The sequence below is a fragment of the Arachis ipaensis genome, chromosome B4 (assembly GCF_059453495.1).
Source record: "Arachis ipaensis isolate K30076 ecotype BB chromosome B4, ASM5945349v1, whole genome shotgun sequence".
Taxonomy (NCBI): Eukaryota; Viridiplantae; Streptophyta; class Magnoliopsida; order Fabales; family Fabaceae; genus Arachis; species Arachis ipaensis.
In genome coordinates, this window is record NC_142439.1 from 22,985,375 (window position 1) to 23,006,841 (window position 21,467).

General features: G+C 35.6%; 3 protein-coding genes across 5 annotated transcripts; all 3 read left to right on the plus strand.

The window, feature by feature from the left end:
- The first annotated feature begins 2,978 nt into the window (after positions 1 to 2,978).
- On the plus strand, positions 2,979 to 9,041 carry LOC107639122 (potassium transporter 11). 3 transcript variants are annotated; one of them, XM_021120964.2, is made up of 9 exons: positions 2,979 to 3,079; positions 3,917 to 4,087; positions 4,885 to 5,110; positions 5,528 to 5,773; positions 6,253 to 6,303; positions 6,435 to 6,695; positions 6,811 to 6,978; positions 7,115 to 7,369; positions 7,829 to 9,041. In XM_021120964.2, exons 2-9 carry the CDS (start codon positions 3,959 to 3,961, stop codon positions 8,875 to 8,877), a joined length of 2,385 nt encoding a protein of 794 aa, XP_020976623.2. In that variant the 5' UTR covers positions 2,979 to 3,079; positions 3,917 to 3,958; the 3' UTR covers positions 8,878 to 9,041. The 3 variants fall into 3 exon arrangements, with proteins under 3 accessions (XP_020976623.2, XP_088339760.1, XP_088339761.1); XM_088483634.1 differs by having other exon boundaries at positions 3,037 to 3,338; XM_088483635.1 differs by having other exon boundaries at positions 3,073 to 3,229.
- Positions 9,042 to 9,065: 24 nt separating this feature from the next.
- On the plus strand, positions 9,066 to 14,042 carry LOC107639124 (potassium transporter 11-like). Its single transcript, XM_016342548.3, has 8 exons — positions 9,066 to 9,441; positions 10,038 to 10,263; positions 10,934 to 11,179; positions 11,288 to 11,338; positions 11,493 to 11,753; positions 11,859 to 12,026; positions 12,600 to 12,854; positions 12,948 to 14,042. Exons 1-8 carry the CDS (start codon positions 9,313 to 9,315, stop codon positions 13,952 to 13,954), a joined length of 2,343 nt encoding a protein of 780 aa, XP_016198034.1. The 5' UTR covers positions 9,066 to 9,312; the 3' UTR covers positions 13,955 to 14,042.
- A 5,231-nt stretch (positions 14,043 to 19,273) lies between these two features.
- LOC148566912 (protein FAR1-RELATED SEQUENCE 5-like) lies at positions 19,274 to 20,115 on the plus strand. Its single transcript, XM_088484482.1, has 2 exons — positions 19,274 to 19,581; positions 19,677 to 20,115. Exons 1-2 carry the CDS (start codon positions 19,274 to 19,276, stop codon positions 20,113 to 20,115), a joined length of 747 nt encoding a protein of 248 aa, XP_088340608.1.
- The last annotated feature ends 1,352 nt before the right edge of the window (positions 20,116 to 21,467 follow it).

A 21,467-nucleotide genomic window follows, 5' to 3' on the forward strand; every position in this document is an offset into this window, starting at 1 on the left:
CTATGGACCAAACCGAAAACATGAAAGTGATGAACTACCTCTTTAGTACTTACCGAACCGAAAAGTTACTCACATTTACTCAGAGTTACTCACAATTACTGACACTCACAATTACTCACAGTTACATATTATCAATTCAATTGAATTCAATTCAGATGTAGATCACCTCAGTCCATTCAATTCACTTCAAATAAAATTAAAAATTTCATTCTATTAAATTTGATTCAGAATTCAATAATCCAAACCTCATCAAATTGATGCGTCTGAGAAGAATCATCAAAATCGCACTCATTCAACTGATTTGAAGTTGATTCATTCATTGTTTCAATTCAAAAGTGCAGATCGAAGAAAAAAACGAAGAAGAAGATGAACGACGAAGATAATTGCGTTGAATCAATCCAGATCCATAATGTAGAGAAGAAAAATGCAAAAGAGGAGAACAACAAATTTAATTAGGTTGAAAAAGAAGAAGGCGAAAGAGGTTTACGTTGTATGAAAAAGTTTACGTTGAGAAACGTTAATAACGCAAAATAAGGATTCGTTATATAGGTTATAAGAGGCGCGTGTAAAACAAACAGGAGTGTGGGGCGTGGAGTGAAAGTTACTTGAATACCATCCATGTAATTTTTATATGGATGTAGAGCTTTTCTCTTAAAATAAATATAGTTGGTTACTAAAATGAAAATAAATGTCTATCATAAAAAAGATAATACAAATATAAATCAAATTATAACATAAAAAAATTTTTTATGATCGATTTATACGTTAATAATTATGATCGACTTATAATGACAGATCAAATATAAAGTTAGTTTGATTATATATAAAGTTTGATTATATTACTTAATAAATTTGATTATAAATTTTATGAATTTTAATTATAAATAGGATTTGTGATTTTTTGTATTTTAATATATATTAATATATGGATGGCTAATTAGAGATATTCATGTATATATAAATTATAAAATATGACATGTATAACCATTTTTAGTTTGGAACAATCTAATAAATTCCAATTTTTAATATATTTTATCAAAATATCTAAATAATAAGAAAAAAGATATATAATTAATATTTTTCTTAACCAATAAGATTATTTATAGAAAAAGTAACAAAAATCATATAGATAATTAACTTTCCCTTTTTTTTGGCGATGAATTGCAATATACATTAATAGTATGAGTCACCCAAATATTTATTAAAAAGTAATTAATTAATTATTAGCAACAATATGATTAGCAGCAGTACTGGTGGTAGTACAATTTTTTATGATAGTAGTAGTAAATTGCGATACTTCAGCATTGACATTTAAGGGTTTGACTGTGATGGAAACACTACTAAAGTTGTACTCCTGCTTCTGCTTATTTCACAAAGCATAAGGAATATAAAAATAAAATAGATAAACAAAATAACAAATAGACAAGAACCGAACTTATCCCATTACGGTCCCTTTCGTGTCGAGTGTATAAACCGCAAAAAATATTATTAATAATTGAATAAAAACAACAACATAATTCTGAAAAACGAATCCGCTAAACAACTACACCAAGTAGTTCTCGTACCTAACTTATTTAATACTATATCTGTTTCGTAATATTTATTTCTTAAACCGACTAAGAAAAATAAAAAACTATATTTTGATAATAATAAAAAATTAATCTGATATAAATAATTAAGTATAGAATTTTAATAATACAACTATTATTATATTTGTTTCCCATTTCCAACCTACATTTTTTTAGATAAATTTTAGGAAGCTTAATATTATTTATTTATTATAAATGACAAAGATTTTAAAACTTTAATATAGGAAAATGAAACAGATATTATTTTAAAAACATTTATAATAACTATTATATTTAAAATATTCATAAATTATAGAAAAGTTAAATAATAAATGGCCACAAATATTTATAAAATATATATAAAACAAACATAAAGGAATATCTACAAAGTAGATATGGAAGTTCAAAACTAATCATTGGTATCATGTCAAAAAAAGGTAACTGTGGTTATCATATTTATACTATTTTTAGCATATCATTAAGTTTGTATTATTTTTTTTCGTTCTTTCATATTTTTATCATGATATTAAAATTAAATTCATTATCTATATTCATATTATATATAATGAAAATATGAGAACTGGTGATGCATAACTTTCTTTTATAAAATATCCTACATCTATGCATTTATATTATATAATATGATGGAATATAAAAAATGATTGGAAATATAACTTTTTAGTAAATATCTTTTATATTATATAATATATTTTTGAAGAAGTATAAGAAGCTAATAGAATATCTGTACAATGTGTATAATGGAGGTTTAGGGATGTCCGATTCAATATTAGAGATATAATCATTAGTGTTACATTTTTCTATTAGTTTAAGCTTTTGGGATGAGTGGTTTCATGACATGGTATTAGAGTTTTAGATCCAAAAAGTCAAGAGTTCAATTATTGGTTAACTTCAAAAACTGATTTTGGGATGAGTAGTTTTATGACATGAGATGTTTATTATTCTTGGTACTCGAATGGTCATGGCCGTATAAATATTTTATTGGCTCCCGGACTTTTAATTTTTTTAAAGTTAAATTCAAAATATCTTAATTAAATTATAAAATTTTATTATTTTAAACAATTCTATTTTTTTGTTAAAAAGTTTACACATATTTAATTAAAAATAAATGAATAAAATCAAAGATGACAAAAATTGACGTAAATGATCTGAGTTTACCGCGCCAACTATAATATGAAAAGACAAAAGAGAGAGAGAGTAATTTTGAAAGTGGATCTCACGTAATTAACTGACGTGAGAGTGAGTGTATATTTTTTTTTCCTGAGAGTATTTTCAGCACCGCTTATTATGAATTTTATTCAAAAGTTTATTACTAAATAATAAAATTTGTATATACAAAAGATGAAATTCAAATTTTAATATTTATTTAAATGGATTAAAAAATTAATTCCTAAACCAACTAAAATTGATCAGTGTATATATTGGTCAGAAGAGAGTGTGTCATGTTTTCAGCAGAAGCGGACAGAATGTGCGCCCAGAGAGAGATGAACAAGGTACTTCTCTTCTTCTTCTTCTTCCGACTCCTATCATGTGTTGATATCTTACGTTCCCCTATTGGTTCTCTCTCTCTCTCTCTCTCTCTCTCTCTCTCTAACATAAACCGGCCTTCGCCGCTGTCGCGCTTCATCATTGTTTCCTACTTCGTAAAAACCTTCCCCTTTTCTTCTTGTTTTTCGTTTCATTTCTTTGCTTCAATACTTTAAGTCGAAAGGTACCAGGTGAGGTGTGTGAGAGAGGGAGTTGGTTTTTCAGGTGCGGAAAATTTTTTTCTTTTTGAATGATTTGCATTTCTGAGTTATTTCTTCTTCTTCCAGTTGAGAATTTTTCTATAACTGTCTGAAACTTGAGCTAGAATTTTAATCTCTGTCCATGTCTTGATTTTCCTTAATTTATTTTATTCAGAAAATGATATATCAATCACAAAGCTTCAAACTTCTTCGTCTTTTTTTTTTATAGAACAAAATATGCAATCCTAAATTCCAAAACAGCTACTTTTGTGCAAAGTTTGAGATTTAGTATTTTTGGATTGTGCTGACGTTTGATTTACTGTGAAAAAGCTGAGCTGACGTTTGATTTATCGTAAAAAAGTTGAGGTTTAGTATTGATTTTTTGGTTTAGTATTTTTTTTTTCTATTATGGCGTTTATCCCATTCCTATAATCCGAGGCTGTCAATTTTTGACTTTCTCTGTTACTTGTTGACATGGAATCACAAAGTGAACTCCTGAAATAATTCAATTTTGCTTTGTCTTTTTGGATTTTATGAGTTTGGTTTTTGGATCCTGTGTTTGGAATATGCATAAACTTACCATGTACTTTTCTGTTCTCGAAGGCATAGGTCTTGTTATTGAAGTTTTGATAAAGGAAAAAGAAAATGGCTTCAAGATTAGGTAGTGATGATGATGCTGATAATAACAAAGGTAGCATGTGGGCTTTGGAGCAAAAGCTGGATCAGCCAATGGATGAAGAAGCTGCAAGGCTAAAAAATATGTACAGAGAAAAAGTAAGATATGCAAACTAATTTTTCATGTTCTTCTTTCTCTTTCTAATTTACTGAATTGGAATTCTATTTGTTTTCTGGGAAAACTGAAAAAGTATCCAGTCTTTCCTAATTAGTAATTAGCCTTTAATTAACTTTCTTAATTAATTTATGGAATTGAGAAATTAATGGTATACAATTGAATAAGTGCCTTATTTATACTTTCGTTTTTCCCAATTGTATTTTTCGTATTATAGGAAAAACAATACAATTGAGAAAAAAATGCTATTCTTACTACGTTTTAGTGATATGCTGTTTTAACTAGGTAGTATAGTAGATATGCTTGTGCTATACTTTGAAAAGCGTTGTGTCGAAAATTCTAGTAAAACATGTAAATATTTTATTAGAATTATGGATGTGGTTCAACTGGGTTTAAGCCTAGTGAAAGGGGCTAGTCCCTTGTACAATGTGGCAAACTGCGGTTCGATTCTTAATTAGGAGAGGTGCCTACGTGTTGTGTGTGTGTGTGATCAATCATCAAACAAGATTTCCTTCATTGGAGGGTACCTGTGAGAATTATTCTTTCAAGAAAAGAAAAACAATCATGAAGGTGGAATTTAATTCTAGAGCATTTTTCTCATTTTGAAATCATATACTTAAAAGAAACTCAAGCACAAATCTAAATTCTAAGTAGTAGAAGAAGAAATTCAGATTTCTACATGATGTTTTGGGTAGAAGTTCAATCTGGAAATCTTCATTCCAGATCCACCTACTACTATTTGGTATTAAGTTCCTTGTTAATGCTGTTTTCATTTGCACAGAAATTTTCTGCGCTGTTGCTTCTTCGGCTTGCATATCAGAGTCTTGGTGTGGTTTATGGAGATTTGGGAACTTCCCCTTTGTATGTTTTCTACAATACATTTCCTCATGGAGCTAAAGATCGAGAGGATGTTATCGGAGCTCTTTCTTTGATTATATACTCTCTCACACTAGTGCCACTCCTCAAATATGTTTTTATTGTATTGAGAGCAAATGACAATGGCCAAGGTATAGATTATTGTCCAGGTTTTATAGTGACATCTATTCATGTACTGCCAAACAATCGGAAGTGGTTGTTATTTTCACACTTATTATGTAAAAAGAAAACTATTTTTGTTTTTGTGGCATCACATGATTGGTTGTCAGAAAAAAAACTTCATTACAAAGATAGTATACAGAAATTAAACTCTAAGGAACTTCATCTAGTATGATAAGGCCTGGCGGATACCAATATGTCTTAATACCACACATTTCACCTTCTGAATATATGACATTTTATTTTGAAGTTAACCTTTTTAATTAAAAGCTAAGTTGGTTCTTTGACAAGTAAAATATACTGCTATATCCATTTTTAAGACATTTCATGATAGCTTAGCTTTGTTGAGCTGCAACTAATTCTTATTGAGCTTTATATCTGTGGACCAGGTGGAACATTCGCTCTCTACTCCTTGCTTTGCCGACACGCAAACCTTAAAATCATTCCCAACCAGCATCGTACTGATGAAGAGCTCACCACATATAGTCGGGCTACAATCCATGAAAGGTCATTTGCTGCAAAAACCAAAAGATGGCTTGAGACACACGCATTTAATAAAAACTCCATCCTCATGCTTGTCCTTGTTGGTACCTGCATGGTGATAGGAGACGGGATTCTTACGCCTGCTATATCTGGTATGCGTTACCTGATCTTGTTCCTAATTTCTTGCTATTTATTGCCAATGACTCACTAGTAAAGTGGCACAAGCAATTAAGAAAGAGGTGTTCATGGGGCCGAAGGTCTTGTGTAGGCTAGGTGGTGGGAAACAAAGCACTGATTAATCAGGGCCCTCTTCACTATGAAGTTCTTTCGTATTTAACATAAGCTTAAAGCTTGGGAAGGGCCTTGATGCATGGCCTTAGGTCTGGTTGGGAAATAGATTATTTAAGCACTAATTGTAAAAATAAGAATTATCACTTCTTCGATATGAAAATACACCTTGGAGGATCTGAAGCATCTTAAAAGTAAACATGTTAGAAAAAACGTATAATGTGGGTGATTTTAAGATTAATCAATTAATTTGATTTTATTCATTTATTTACTTTTATATTGCATATTTTTTAGTGGATCTTAAGTTTATGCAAGACATATGTAACTATATGTTCTATTGCAGTTTTATCTGCTGCTGGAGGCATCAAGGTAAATCGCCCCGATGTGGATAGTGGTATGGTACTACTCTTGTATAAGTGCATTTTACTTCAATTTCTACCACTTTGTGTAACTAGCATTCAAGTTTCAGCTGGTTTGTTTTCCTGAAAGGATTTTCTTTTCTGTTGCTGCCTTGCTGAGTTATAGGCGTAGTTGTGCTGGTTGCTGTTGTAATACTAGTCGGGTTATTCAGCTTGCAACATTATGGTACGGATAGAGTTGGTTGGCTCTTCGCTCCAATCGTCTTGCTTTGGTTTCTGCTAATTGGAGGTATCGGTATGTACAACATATGGAATTATGACAGCAGTGTTCTAAAAGCATTTTCGCCTGTCTATATATATCGGTATCTAAGAAGAGGAGGGAGAGAAGGTTGGACTTCCCTTGGTGGTATCTTGCTTAGCATAACAGGTGAATTCATTTTTTATTGCCATTGTATCCTCATCCTGGAGAATATTTCAGAATTAATAATAAAGTGAAGTGCATTGTTAACTTGAACTCGACAACCGGTGATCATTTATTTCAGGGACGGAGGCTCTTTTTGCCGACTTAGCTCATTTTCCAGTCTCATCTGTACAAATTGCATTCACTCTAGTTGTGTTCCCTTGCCTTCTTTTAGCATATTCTGGACAGGCCGCCTACCTTCTATTAAACTTGGATCATACGAAAGATGCTTTCTACCGTTCTATTCCAGGTTTGTCTTAGATTGCTTTAAAGCTTCTATTGAGAGTATAAGACATGTCAAATTTTGCATTAAATTCTTTTGTTTACTGCTATGCCATTTCATGCCCGAAAGTGACTGCCTGATATATGAATCCTCTGCCGTGCAGAAAAAATCTACTGGCCCGTATTTGTCGTAGCAACAGCAGCAGCTATTGTAGCTAGCCAGGCTACAATAACAGCAACCTTTTCAATTATTAAGCAAGCGCTAGCTCACGGCTGTTTCCCACGAGTCAAAGTTGTACATACATCAAAGAATTTCCTTGGCCAGATATATATTCCAGACATGAATTGGATCCTTATGATTCTTTGCATCGCTGTTACGGCTGGGTTTAAGAATCAAAACCAGATTGGAAATGCATATGGTATGTTTCTTTCTGAGGTTAAATGTGTGATGCATATTTTGGCACATTTTTTTCTTCCTAGAAATTTACATTATTAAAAAGAACAGGGCTAGGAGGATACCAAGAAATATACAAGTTCTAGCAGTATTATGCATGCATCTCGTCTGTCAAAACCTTTATTGTGCGAGCAGACTCCCAATTTGGTCTTTGGCAGCTTTTGCATCAGATAGTCTTGTCCTTCACTGTTTTTCTATTATACTCGAAGTTTCTAACCATGTAAAAAGGTGGTCCAAATTTTCTCTAGAATTAGAAAATGACGATTGTAATGAAAATGGTGAAGGATGAGATTGTCCAATGCAAAAGTCATGACTTGTCAATAAGACCAAGTTGGGGGTTTACTCTTATTATGCGTATTAATTATTAAATCATTTATTGCTACGTCTTGATCTAAAATCTCATATATATGCAATGTCACTACAGGTACTGCTGTTGTGTTGGTCATGCTGGTTACAACACTGCTCATGATTTTAATCATGCTGTTAGTCTGGCACTGCCATTGGATTCTTGTCGTCATTTTCACACTCACATCGTTGGTTGTGGAATGCACATACTTCTCAGCTGTACTATTCAAAGTTGATCAAGGTGGTTGGGCACCGCTTGTAATTGCTGGAGTATTTTTCATTATAATGTATGTTTGGCATTATGGTACCCTGAAGCGCTACGAGTTTGAAATGCATAGTAAGGTCTCAATGGCATGGGTTCTTGGCCTCGGACCGAGTTTGGGACTTGTCCGTGTCCCTGGAGTTGGATTAGTATACACAGAGCTTGCAAGTGGAGTACCACACATCTTTTCCCACTTCATCACCAACTTACCAGCCATCCATTCTGTGGTGGTTTTCGTGTGTGTCAAGTATCTTCCTGTCTACACCGTTCCAGAAGAAGAACGATTCCTTGTAAAGAGGATTGGCCCCAAGAACTTCCACATGTTCCGGTGTGTGGCACGGTATGGCTATAAAGATCTGCACAAGAAAGATGATGATTTTGAGAAGAAACTATTCCATAATCTTTTTGTGTTTGTTAAGCTCGAGTCGATGATGGAAGGATTCTCTGATTCTGATGAGTACAGTTTGTACGGCCAGCAAACAGTGGAGTCTAGAGATGCTGTGTTGAACAACAACAATAATGACAACACAGCTTCCTCAAATGTTGACTTGTCAATTTCGACAGTAGATTCAATAGTACCAGTTAGATCTCCATCACCTGTGAATATCACTGTACAGTCATCCGATCGTGTAAGCAGCCACACTGAGGTTGATGAACTCGAATTCTTGAACAACTGCCGGGATGCCGGGGTGGTCCACATACTAGGAAACACAGTTGTGAGAGCAAGGAGGGATTCAAGATTCTACAAGAAAATAGCTGTTGATTATATATATGCATTCCTTAGGAAGATATGCAGGGAGCATAGTGTGATTTTCAATATTCCTCATGAGAGTCTCCTAAATGTTGGTCAGATTTTCTATGTATAGTGCCTCTTCCATTCCTCTTAAGATGTATCATTTGTGATATTTCCTTTTTGTGCACAGTTGAGAATATTATAGGATATGAACGCATTATGCATTTAATAGTTAAGTTTTGTATGTATTATTTTCTTTGAAATATGAATAATAAATCATCATTTTTTTTGTAATTATATATTGACTTTTATCATTTTACTATTTTTAGGATTTGCAATTATCTATCATTTTTTTTTCTTTTTACTGGAGCATTTGCAGTTACCTATTAACTTGAAATGCTTGTTGGTTAGTTTAGAATGTAGAGTGCACTCGTTTATGATTAAAACTGAATCTGATGCACCTTTTTCAATCTGTAAATGGTGTTAAGCTTTTGTCGATTGATTAAAATTTTCTCCTCACTCGTCTGGAAAAGAAAAAGGAGTTTATCTATCCACTTCAGATTCATTTATGCTGACAACAAACGAAGCATATGGGAGTAACCTAAAGAAAAAGGGTAGCATGTGGGCTTTAGATCAGAACCTCGATGAGCCTATTGATGACGATGCTGTGAGGATCAGAAATATATCCAAAGAAAAAGTAAGCTTTTTCTCTCTTTTTCATATTCCTCTTCGTTTCTCTTTCTCTTCCCCAGTTGGATTTTCGTTTTATTTGAAAAACTATGAAATGTCTAAAACCTATCTTGTCTTGCTTAATTAAATAAATCTTTTTTTTTCTTTCCTTTTTTTCTGGACCAATTCCTTAATAAATTGATGGAATTGAATGATAGCATTTCTGGTTTATCAATCAGCATTCAATACTATAGATATAGAAATTCAAAGATATGTTATTTCAATTAGGTACTACAGTAGATATATGCTTGTGCCATGCTTGCAAAAGGGTTCATGTTGAAAAATCTTAAAAGGAAAGAGGTTAAATTATTCAATATAATTATTTTGAATGTGAACCATTGGGGTATAGGAGCATACCTTTTATATAATAGTTTATTTCAAATATTCCAAAGAAATTCAAGCACAAACCTAAATTCTAAGTAGACTAAAATTCAGATTTCTACATATTGTTCTGGGTAAAATTTCAATCTGGAAATCTTGATTCCAGATCCAATTACAAGATATTGTACTGGCTATTAGTATTTTCTATTAAGTTCCTTGTTAATTCTGTTTCCATTTCTACAGAAATTTTCGGCTCTGTTAATTCTTCGGCTTGCATATCAGAGTCTTGGTGTGGTTTATGGAGATTTGGGAACTTCCCCTTTGTACGTTTTCTACAATACTTTTCCTCATGGTGCTAAAGATCAGGAGGATGTTATTGGAGCCCTTTCTTTGATTATATACTCACTTACACTGGTGCCGCTCATCAAATACGTTTTTATTGTATTGAGAGCAAATGACAATGGCCAAGGTATAGATTGCTGCAGTAGATTTTCGTTATTCAATTTATGTACAGTAATAGATTTTGTTATTCAAATGACAATGACCAAAACCAACTTGGGTTGGTTGAGTAGTCAGCTCACTCGTACGCTTAAACAAGTATTAGTGGTTTGAATCTCGTCTTGTGTATTAAGCAACTCATTGGCTAACGGTGGATCCTTAAATAGAGCTACGATATGTGACGGATTAGTCATCAGTCTGCTGGACTGGGAGATACTGTGGAAAACCAAAAAATAAAAGATGACAATGGCCAAGGTATGCACTGGTGTTCTTGATGTTAAAAAGTGGTTTGGTGTGGTTTTGGTTTGGGTTGTGAACACTAGTGTAGACCTTGGCCATTGTTAAAAATCTTACACGTAGATTCATGTGGTGGATCTGAAAGGTTGCTAGTTACTTTTGCTGATTTGGCTATAGATAATTGAGTATTTGTATCTGAAATTTCTTTATTCACAATGATAATATCTTGTTGATGTACCTATCTGAATTTCCATTTTGAAGCTAACATTTTAAGTAGAAGCTAAGTGGATTCCTTGATAAGTAAAATATATTGATATTCCCATTTAAGCCATTTCAGATAGAAATGTCTGTTTGGCATTGCTGAGCTGCAACCAAGTTTTACAGAGCTTACATCTGTGGACCAGGTGGAACATTTGCTCTCTACTCTTTGCTTTGCCGACACGCCAACATTAAAATCATTCCCAATCTGCATCGTACCGATGAAGAGCTCACTACATATAGTCGGGCCACCATCCACGAAAAGTCGTTTGCTGCGAAAACTAAAAGATGGATAGAGGCACACCAATATGCTAAAGACACTATCCTGATCCTTGTCCTCATTGGTACCTGCATGATGATTGGGGATGGGATTCTTACCCCAACTATTTCTGGTATGTGCTCTGTTTGCACTTGATCTTCTTGTTCCTGTATAGTTTATAGTTCTGTGAATGTGAACTTTCTTGATATTTATTCTAACTAGATAAGGTTATCTATTGCAGTTTTATCTGCAGTTGGTGGCATCAAGTTAACTATCCCTGATGTGAAAAATGGTATGGTACTACTCCTAAATACTCTTGTATCAATGCAATTTTTTATTTTTACTTTATTTCTCAATGCATTTGCCATGTGTAACTAATATCAGAGTTTAAACTAGTTTGCTTTTGCTTTGTTGAAAAGATTTTTCTTTTTGATGTGGTGTTTCAGAAGTGGTAGTGCTGGTTTCTGTTGCAATAATAGTTGGGTTATTCAGCTTGCAACATTATGGTACGGATCGAGTTGGTTGGCTCTTTGCTCCAATTGTCTTGCTTTGGCTTCTCCTAATTGGAGCTATTGGTATATACAACATATTGAATTACGATCGCAGTGTTCTAAGAGCATTTTCTCCGGTCTATATCTATCGGTATCTAAAAAGAGGACGGCGAGAAGATTGGACTTCCCTTGGTGGTATCATGCTCAGCATAACAGGTTAATAATTCAGTTTTCATTGTTGTTCAATGATGATATCCTCCTTATACATCATATTTCAGAATTGTTCATGTGAACTTAACACTGCTGTTTGATTCATTTCAGGAACCGAAGCTCTTTTTGCTGACCTGGCTCATTTTCCAGTCTCATCTGTACAAATTGCATTTACTGTTCTTGTATTTCCTTGCCTTCTCTTGGCGTACTCTGGACAGGCCGCCTATCTTCTGAATAACTTGGATCATACGCAAGATGCTTTCTATCGTTCTATTCCAGGTTCGTCATAGTATTAAAATTTCTATTTCTATGGACACGTGGTGTGAGAGAGGGCATTACCATCTGATTTGATAGTATGGCTGAAAAATAGTGCAGATTTTGATGAATGACTTCGTCTGTAAAAGTTACAAAATGTAATACTTTATGTCAAAAATGTAAAAAGAGCATGTGACATGTATTTGCACACCTATATACAATGTTAAAACCTGTATTCTTTGTTTATCAGGATAGTCATTGAAATCAATTATTCATGTGGGATCCAGAGACTGGGTTGTGGAGGCATTAAAATTAGTGTCATCAAGATCACAGCATAATTGACATTGTTGCTCATATGATGAGTAGTTTTCTTAAAAAGTAGAATTTGATATCGAATTTAGCAGTAAATTCATTTGTTTCACTGCCAAACCTTCCTTGTGCCTAAAGCATTGTCTTATTCTGATGTTTATGTGAATGCTGTGGAGATAAAACTATAACAAAATTCTATATTTCTTTCTTAGAATGATGCACATTTGCTTCTTCATTTCTTCATTTAGCACTTTAATGTTTGTTGTTGGTTACCTTTTTGCACCGCAGACAAAATGTACTGGCCGGTATTTGTTGTGGCAACAGGAGCGGCTGTTGTTGCAAGCCAGGCTACAATATCTGCAACCTCTTCAATTATTAAGCAAGCCCGTGCTCATGGCTGTTTTCCGCGAGTCAAAATCGTACATACTTCGAAGAAGTTCCTTGGCCAGATATATATTCCAGACATCAATTGGATCCTTATGGTTCTCTGCATCACTGTTACTGCTGGGTTTGAGAATCAAAGCCAAATTGGAAATGCATATGGTAAGTATTTCGTTGCCTAATGGCGCGCGTCATATTTTTCGCACATTTAAGATCTTGTAGTGAAGAGAGTAACAACATTTCTTGTTGTGATAGGTACTGCTGTTTTGTTTGTGATGCTGGTAACAACATTTCTCATGATATTAATCATGATATTAGTGTGGCACTGCCATTGGATCCTCGCCATCATTTTCGCTGGCGTATCACTTCTCGTGGAGCTTTCATACTGCTCTGCTGTGCTATTCAAAGTTGATCAAGGTAGTTGGATACCCTTTTTAATTGCTGGAGCATTTTTCATTGTCATGTATGTATGGCACTACGGTAAGCTGAAACGATACGAGTTTGAAATGCATAGTAAGGTCTCAATGGCATGGGTTCTTGGCCTCGGACCGAGTTTAGGACTGGTTCGAGTCCCCGGAGTTGGACTAGTATACACACAACTCTCAAGAGGAGTACCACATATCTTTTCACATTTCATAACTAACTTGCCAGCTATACATTCCGTTGTAATTTTCGTGTGCGTTAAGTATCTTCCTGTCTACACTGTCCCGGAAGAAGAACGGTTCCTTGTCAAGAGAATTGGCCCCAAGAGTCTCCACATGTTTCGCTGCGTGGCGCGATATGGCTACAAAGATCTCCACAGGAGAGATGATGATTTTGAGAACAAACTCTTCGAAAGTCTTTTCTTGTTTGTCAAGCTTGACTGCATGATGGAAGGATGCTCGGATTCAGAGAATTACAGTTCGTATGAGCAAACACCGGCCGAGTCCAATAACAATAACGAGAATACACATTCATCGAATATGGATTTGTCAGTTATGTCAGTAGATTCACTAGAATCTGATAGATCTGAATCACATGGGAATATTGCTTCACGGCCACCTGAGGTCGACGAACTCGAGTTCTTGAACAAATGCCGGGATGCCGGGGTGGTTCACATTCTTGGAAACACAGTTGTGAGGACGAGGGATTCAAGATTCTTCAAGAAAATAGCTATTAATTTTATATATGCATTCCTTAGGAAGATATGCAGGGAAAATAGTGTGCTTTTCAATATTCCTCATGAGAGTCTCTTAACTGTTGGTCAGATTTGCTATATATAGTGGCCCTTTACCTCCTGTTTTATGCAAATGTAGAATAAAATACTGGGAACACATCCCATGAGATTTTTGAATATATTATATGTTGATATATTCTTTTTTATTATAATATAAAAATTGATAGGAAATAAATGTTTCACTGGACAACATGAAGTTTTATATTAGATTGTATGGATGGAGCAGAACTTGCTACGAGGTTATGAGCAGAATATGTATTAGACTACATGGGGATAGTCATATTGCTAGGAGGCTTTGATATATGGTATAAAATTTAAATTACATTGAATGTGTATGAAATTTAAATTTTTTTAGTCGAAATTTTACATAATTTTGTTTGGCTTTTCAGGGTGGTAGGATCATACGCACAAGAAAAAATATACTCGAACGTCCCAACAAGCTAGCTAGGTCATCCCTCACACGAGCACACTGGTACGCCCCAACAAACTAGTCAGGCCATTCTTCACACGAGCCGGTTTTGGTAATGTAGCCTACATGCTTGAGTGGGATTATGATTGGATGCTGGTGTTTTCTATCGAGAGGTGGCTTCCGGAGTCACATACTTTTCATTTGTTTGGGAGAGATGACAATCACCCTATAGGATGTAACTTATCAGTTAGGACTTTGGACGGAAAGAGATTCTGTTAGTGGCTACATAAAAGGGTGGGAGATGTTCTATGATGGACGTAGCAGGGAGGATTTATGTATGCAATTGTTAGGAGTCGTAGCGAAGTCTGCTGGCAAATAGGATCAGAGTAAGTGGGTTGTCAACCTATTCTGGTTCCGGGTGATAGTAAGTCAAGATTTAGATGAGGATTCCATGTAGGAGCGACATATGCAGTACATTCGAGGGTATATCATGCAGATCATAGGAGGTATCTTTTTTTTCGGATGCGTCAAACTCCCGAGTCGACATAAGGTGGCTCCCACTTTTAGACTCCAGATGTCTTGGGATTCTACTGTTCTGCCTTTCTTTACCAGCAGATGTGTCGGGTGATACATAGCAAGTAGCGAAACTTGGGTGGCTACAGTGATTTGCTCCTTTTTTGGACGTATCATCGCATCATTCCATGTCGACCCCAAAGATTTGACGAGCAAAGGTTTTTATTGACACAGAGTCATTTAGTATTTTTTATTTATTTCGTTGTTCTCAAATCTATCGACTAAGAATGTGTAATTTATGAGAATTAATGGGGTTTGCAGGTGGTTGGAATACGAGCCAGTTAGGGTTCGTGAGGAGACTAGGATGAGGATTTGATTCTCAATAGTATTAGGGTGAACAATGTAAGTAATCCATATATTGTTGCCCTCAGGTGGCATATTTAGATCGGATTTGGATCTTCTAAATTTTGAAACTCACTTTAAAGTGCCAAGTATGATCTATCACTATTTATTTTATAGGTGGGACCAAGAGAAAACACGAAAGAGAAAATATTCAATGATGAGAGATTTAACTTTATCCTCTAAAGTGAAAATCTAAAATTTAGAGGATCCAAATTCATTTAGATCAATTATCAATCTCATAATGTTCTTTTTCAAAGTCCCACTTGACTGAGTGTCATCACCAATCTCGGAAGAACTTCCCTCACATAGATCAACCAGATAAACAAATAATTACAAAATATGAATTCTGAAGAAATAATTGTGCCAATTCCTGATTAATTTTACATCACCATCATCACATAGTCGATACCTATGCCAAACAAATAAAAATAACGCTATTAAACAGATTAGCAAAACAAAATTATCAATTAATTGATATCTATTTAAATAATACATTTTATAATAAAAAGTATTATCTGCTTCTATTGGATATTTGTAGTAAATTTTTTTCACACGCTTTCTGTGTGCTGACCAATAGCATGTAGAACAAGATTACTCAGTGTCACCATACAACTCACATCTGGTGGCATGTCAATAAATATAGGTCGAGGAGAACAAAATATAATAGATTCATTATAATCCAATAATATTTTTCTATCATCATGAATTGCTAATAGCGGCTTTCGAGCCATTTTACAAATAAAAAAGTAAGAGAAGAAGGTAAAAGAGGTAAAGAAGTGAATTTCTGTTAGTGCGAATGAATTCACCTCATACTCATTGTATATATCGTTGGGATTTGTGACAGTTTGCCTAATGTCTAGATGAACTAATTGGTGGAGCATGCAGTTCGCCTATATATTAGGCGAACTATAGAAAAAAAAACGAATACTAGTAATTAAAGCCATTTTAATTTCATCTAGAAAAAGTACAAAAAAAAAGATATGTTAAAATAACAATTTCATATGTGATTTTCCGTTTTAGGCACAATTTCATCTGTGATTTTAATTTCATCTTTAGGATATAAACTCCACATTATGCCATTAATAGTAATCAAATTTAGGCCAGTCCTGCAGTGTTTTTCATTTTGTCAGCTATGTATGTTGATCTAAAGGCAGAGAGATGCAGAACCAGAGTCATTGATCTTCTAATGAAATCAACCATGGAGATCGAATCTGGAGACTAATGAAGAGAGATGGAAGCAACAGACTTTGGGAGGCGCGAGGAGCATCGGACGGTGAGATGAGTTCAATGGTGTGGTCAATTATGCAAAACGACATTGGCAAAATGACTGAAAAGGATAAAAACAATGCGGATGAAGAAGAATCTGATGGCTTACGGTGACAACAGCTTCAACCTTCAGGTGGCAAGCAAGGGCGCATGCAGCGGCGGCTGAGGGTGGAGTTTGATTCAATCAATTCTGAATGCCCGACATGACGCAGAAGATGGTGTGATCAGTGACACATGAAAGCGTCGGAAATTGGCTTGGAATGCGTCTAGAAAAAACAAGGCAAATGGAGGCGGACAGGAAATTTCTGGCAGCGTGTGGCAGCTCGTCTGTCATAATAACGCGGTGAGGTTTGATTTGTGGAACTCGGGACATCGTGAAGAATCAGAATATGTTTTCAATGACGAAAAATATTGTCAAAAAGTGACCGAAAAAGGAGGGAAAAACAGTGTAGGAGAGAAAAAATGGTTATCGTAATGGAAAAAAAAGGAAAAGTATGAGGAGCCAATACCCTTATTGTACAATGCATACAACGAGGTTTAATTGAAATTAAATTAAATTAAATTATGGGTAATTAATTAATTTTGATTTATTTCTAATTTGAAATTTAAAACAAATTAGGATTACCGTCAGTTATAGAATCAAAACAACGACCTCCCTCTTTCAAGACGGCAATACCTCCATGCTCTCGATTTCTTCGTGAATCTCGCCGTTTCAACCCCACCACGATCACCTACTGCCGTCTGCGTCTGTTCCCACCGCCCTCTCGTCCGCACAGTCCACCGCGCAGCACTGCGTTCCGTTCGTTTGCAGGATATTTGCGCCGACGCAGCAACCCAGACCTCCAGCAAGGACAATGCGCAACCGGAGTGCCTTCTTCCCGATGTCGACGTCGCAAGACGAACGTGTTTCAAGTGTGTGTCCTCCTTCATGCACACCACCGAGCCGAAGTTTCTTAATCGAGTGCGATATGGTTGAACCGCTTGGTTGTGTTCCATCTGCCGTTGCAGAGAATTTATCAAATCAACATGAAAACTTATTCAGCAATGTCGTCGTCGACGGTGAGAAGTCAAACAAGGTGATCAACTTATGATAAAAAAAACATTGATAATGGGTGGTTATTTTTCAAATAATTTAGATTTTAAATCGCAATGTAAATGGGGTGTTTATTTTTATGATTAATGCAGTATCCAGATGTGATCGATGAGTTGTGATTCAACTAAATTTGTGATTGTTTTATATTGAATGGTATGATTATATGTTTGGAGAATTTGCATATATTAATTAATCATTTCATGCTTGTACGACTGTTTTTAAATGGTATGGTATCCTTATATGCAGGAAGCATATTTTAGGCTTATATGTGTATATGATTGTATGCTTCCTGCATATTATATGGCATGCTTATATGCTAACTATCCTATTATATTCTTATTTGTCATGTAGATGAGCTTATATGCTTATATGAATGATGAAATTGCATAAATTAATTAGTTGGTATGCTTATATGAATGCATTATAATGTATGGTATGCGTATATTCTTCATACATAATGGTCATTGCATGAATTAAAAAGCAACTATAGGGTGATGCAAGCGCTGAAATCAATGTCTAAATTAACGTGTATGGTAATTGTATTTACTGCATGGTAATCATGAAATGCTTATATGAATGTTTTATAATGACATGGTATCCTTATATGCTCCCTGCATATTTTGTATTTATATGCTCATATGCTTCCTGCATATTATGTGTATTTTGTATTTATATGCTCATATGCTTCCTGCATATTATGTGATATGCCTACATGCTTCCTGTATATGATTTTCTTATTTTTCATGCTGACGGGTTTATATGCTTATATGTGTGCTGAATTTGCATAAATTCACTAATGATATGCTTATATAAGTGGTTTATAATGAATGGTGTGCTTATGTTCTCCTTGCATGTGTAGATAAGAATTTATGTATATAATTATACATGATGGTCATTGAATGAAAAAAGAAGCAACTAAAGGGTGATGCAGGCGCTTAAATAATAGCTAAAATGGAATAAATAATTCTATTACCCATCATTGTCATTTTCATGCAGTTGTTGTTAAGCTAAAATGGGTAGGATGATTAACATGATTTCTAGCTGCTGTTGCGTTTTTGGTGCTTATTTTTGAGGTTTTATTTACATGATATTTAATAAGGATTTTTTTTCTTTTGATTATTGTGTTTCTTTCAGAATTGTAGGCCATGCAACTGTCAGATGTTACAAAGGTTGGAAGTGAAGAGATGGAGCTTGGTGACGAGGTTTTGGACTCTAGTTTAATTTTGTGTAGTCATAATTCGCATGTTTGATTTGATCATTAATGGTAATTATTTTTTTATAATTAATCTAAAATGTAGTTACCGGATCATGGTTGCCTTCAAGAAGACGAGATACCAAGAGTTGGAATGCGCTTTGCGCAGTTACAGATGGCTCATGACTTTTATGTTACCTACACAAAGAAAGTAGGATTTGCAACTAAGATAAGGACGACAACATATGACAATATCACAAAGATGCCCGTTAACCAAGCTATCCACTGTAATCGCGATGGGTTCCATGGATCTCGTGTCAAAGCACCAACGCGGAAGAACACGATTTCAGCTGCTGGGTGCAAGGCAAGGATATATGTGAAGTTTGATAAGGACATGCAAGAGTGAGTTTTGTTCAAGGTTGAGTTGAGGCACTCGCACCCATGTTCAGCGAGAAAGGCAGTGCACTACCATGAGTATAGGCAGCTGACCATGCATGCGAAGTGCGTGATCGAGGATAATGATGAGGCTGGGGGTCCGTCTAACCTGGGATTCTCAGAAAAGGATTTAAGAAACTATATAACAGCAAGGCTCCGAACTAGCAATGTAAATGCGGATGTCAGGGAGATGATGAACTACTTCATGAGAATGAAGGACATCAATCCGAAATTTTTTTACACGGTGAAGTTGGACGAGAAGTGTAAATTTAGGAGTGTAGTATGGGTGGATGTAAGGTGTAAGGCGTCGTATGAATACTACGGAGACGTCGTGTCAGTTGATAGCACCTACAGTACAAACAGGTATGAAGTAGTTAAGTTGGTGTTTTGTCCTTTATTTTTTAAATTCTATCCGATTGTGATTGGGATTTTTTATGTCTAGTTGTTTTTTCTGATAGGCATGGATTACCGTTTATGTCGTTCGTCAGGGTCAACCACCATGGTAAGTCGACCCTCCTCGATTGTGCTTTGCTGGCGAATGAGGAAATCCCAAGTTATGAGTGGATTTTCAGCCAATGGGTGAAGTGCATGGGAACTGCTCCACATCATATCATAACCAATCAATGTCGATCCATTTTCCGTGTGATCAGAAATGCATTACCCGACACACGCCACCGGTGGTGCATCTGGCATATTACGAAGAAGTTACCGCACAAGCTTAGGGGTTACCGCCGGTACAGAGATTTGTATGATGACCTCAATGACATTGTGTGGAACTCTCAGACTGAGGAGTCATTTGAGGATAACTGGTCTGAATTTATAGATGAGTACAACTTACATAACAATATATGGCTGTCAGGTCTGTTAGTGTACGATTACTTTACGCGCTTTAACTGACAATTATTTTGGTATCTGGATTTTTCTTATTTGTAGTAATAAATTTGGTGTAAGGTTTCTTTGCTAAAATTGGGTTTCTTTATTTTCTGTAGACCTGTATGATGACCGACGCATGTAGGTCCCCATATACTTCAAGGGTGAATTTTGGGCTGCCATGAGAAGTAGGCAAATTAAAGGAGTGAGATCATGCACATATTCTATGATGGATTCTTACACAGTAGGAGTAGCTTAGTTCAATTTGTTCACGAATATAACAATGTGCTTGGAATCAAGGAGCAGAGGAAATTGGAGGATGATGCTGCAGACTTGAGGGGGGTTATCCCTTGTGCAATGAGCTCGCCTATGGAGAGACAATTTCAGCAAGAGTACACTACCAGCATATTTAGGGATGTTCAAACTGAGTTCGTGAAGAAGGCTGATTGCAGAGTCTCTGTAGTTGCTGAAGAGGGACCATCGGTGTGCATGAAGGTGGAAGAGGAAAAATTAGTCAACGATACTATTCTCTGCGTTCCATACGATGTCCACTTTGACCGTTCAACACAGGAGGTTCGTTATGAGTGTAATCTTTTCGAGAGTTCAGGTGTGTTGTGCTGTCACTGTCTTGCAATTTTCCATTCGTATAAAGTGTACAAAGTACCTACCTGTTATGTTCTCCCTTGATGGAGCAAGAAAATAAAGCGCAAGCATACGTATGTCAAGAGTAGCCACAATGTCAGTCGGTCGGATGAGAGTCATGTTGCATTCAGGAGACTGTGTGCACACTTCTACAATGTTGCTCAAGAGTTCGTCGGTGATCACGACAAAACAGTATTGCTGCATGCTGCTCTGGAAGAAACAAGGGTCAAGTTGGTTGCGCACCGTGCCAAGAAGAGGTTTGAGAGCGTGGCGGAGACCCACACCAGCATTGGCTCACAGAGTTCAAACGTTGTCAGTGTCATCGATATCCAAGGCCCATAACAGGTCACCACAAAGGGCCGGCCAAAGAGTAAGAGGCTTGGCGCTGCCCTGGAGAAGTCCTTCAAGAATTCTGCTCGGAGGAAAAACAAGAATGCATCCCCGGTACATGTTTGGATTAATCTCGACCTTCCATGTTTATTTGGTATAGTACTATGTAAGAAGATAACTGTTGGCTTTTTTTGTTGTGTTTAGCAGGTTGTTCGTCCGGACGCATCTCAAGATGTAAACCTTGGTGCTGTTGTTGGCCGGAATGTTCCCGAACAAGTTGGTGGTTTCAGGTCTTTGTTAAGCTCCATCAACAAAAGTTAGAATAAGTTGAACAAGGTTGTGCTTGTGTTTATTTTTCATTTCCGTGTTTATAGGGTTCAGATTGGTTTCAATTTATACGATTCAGA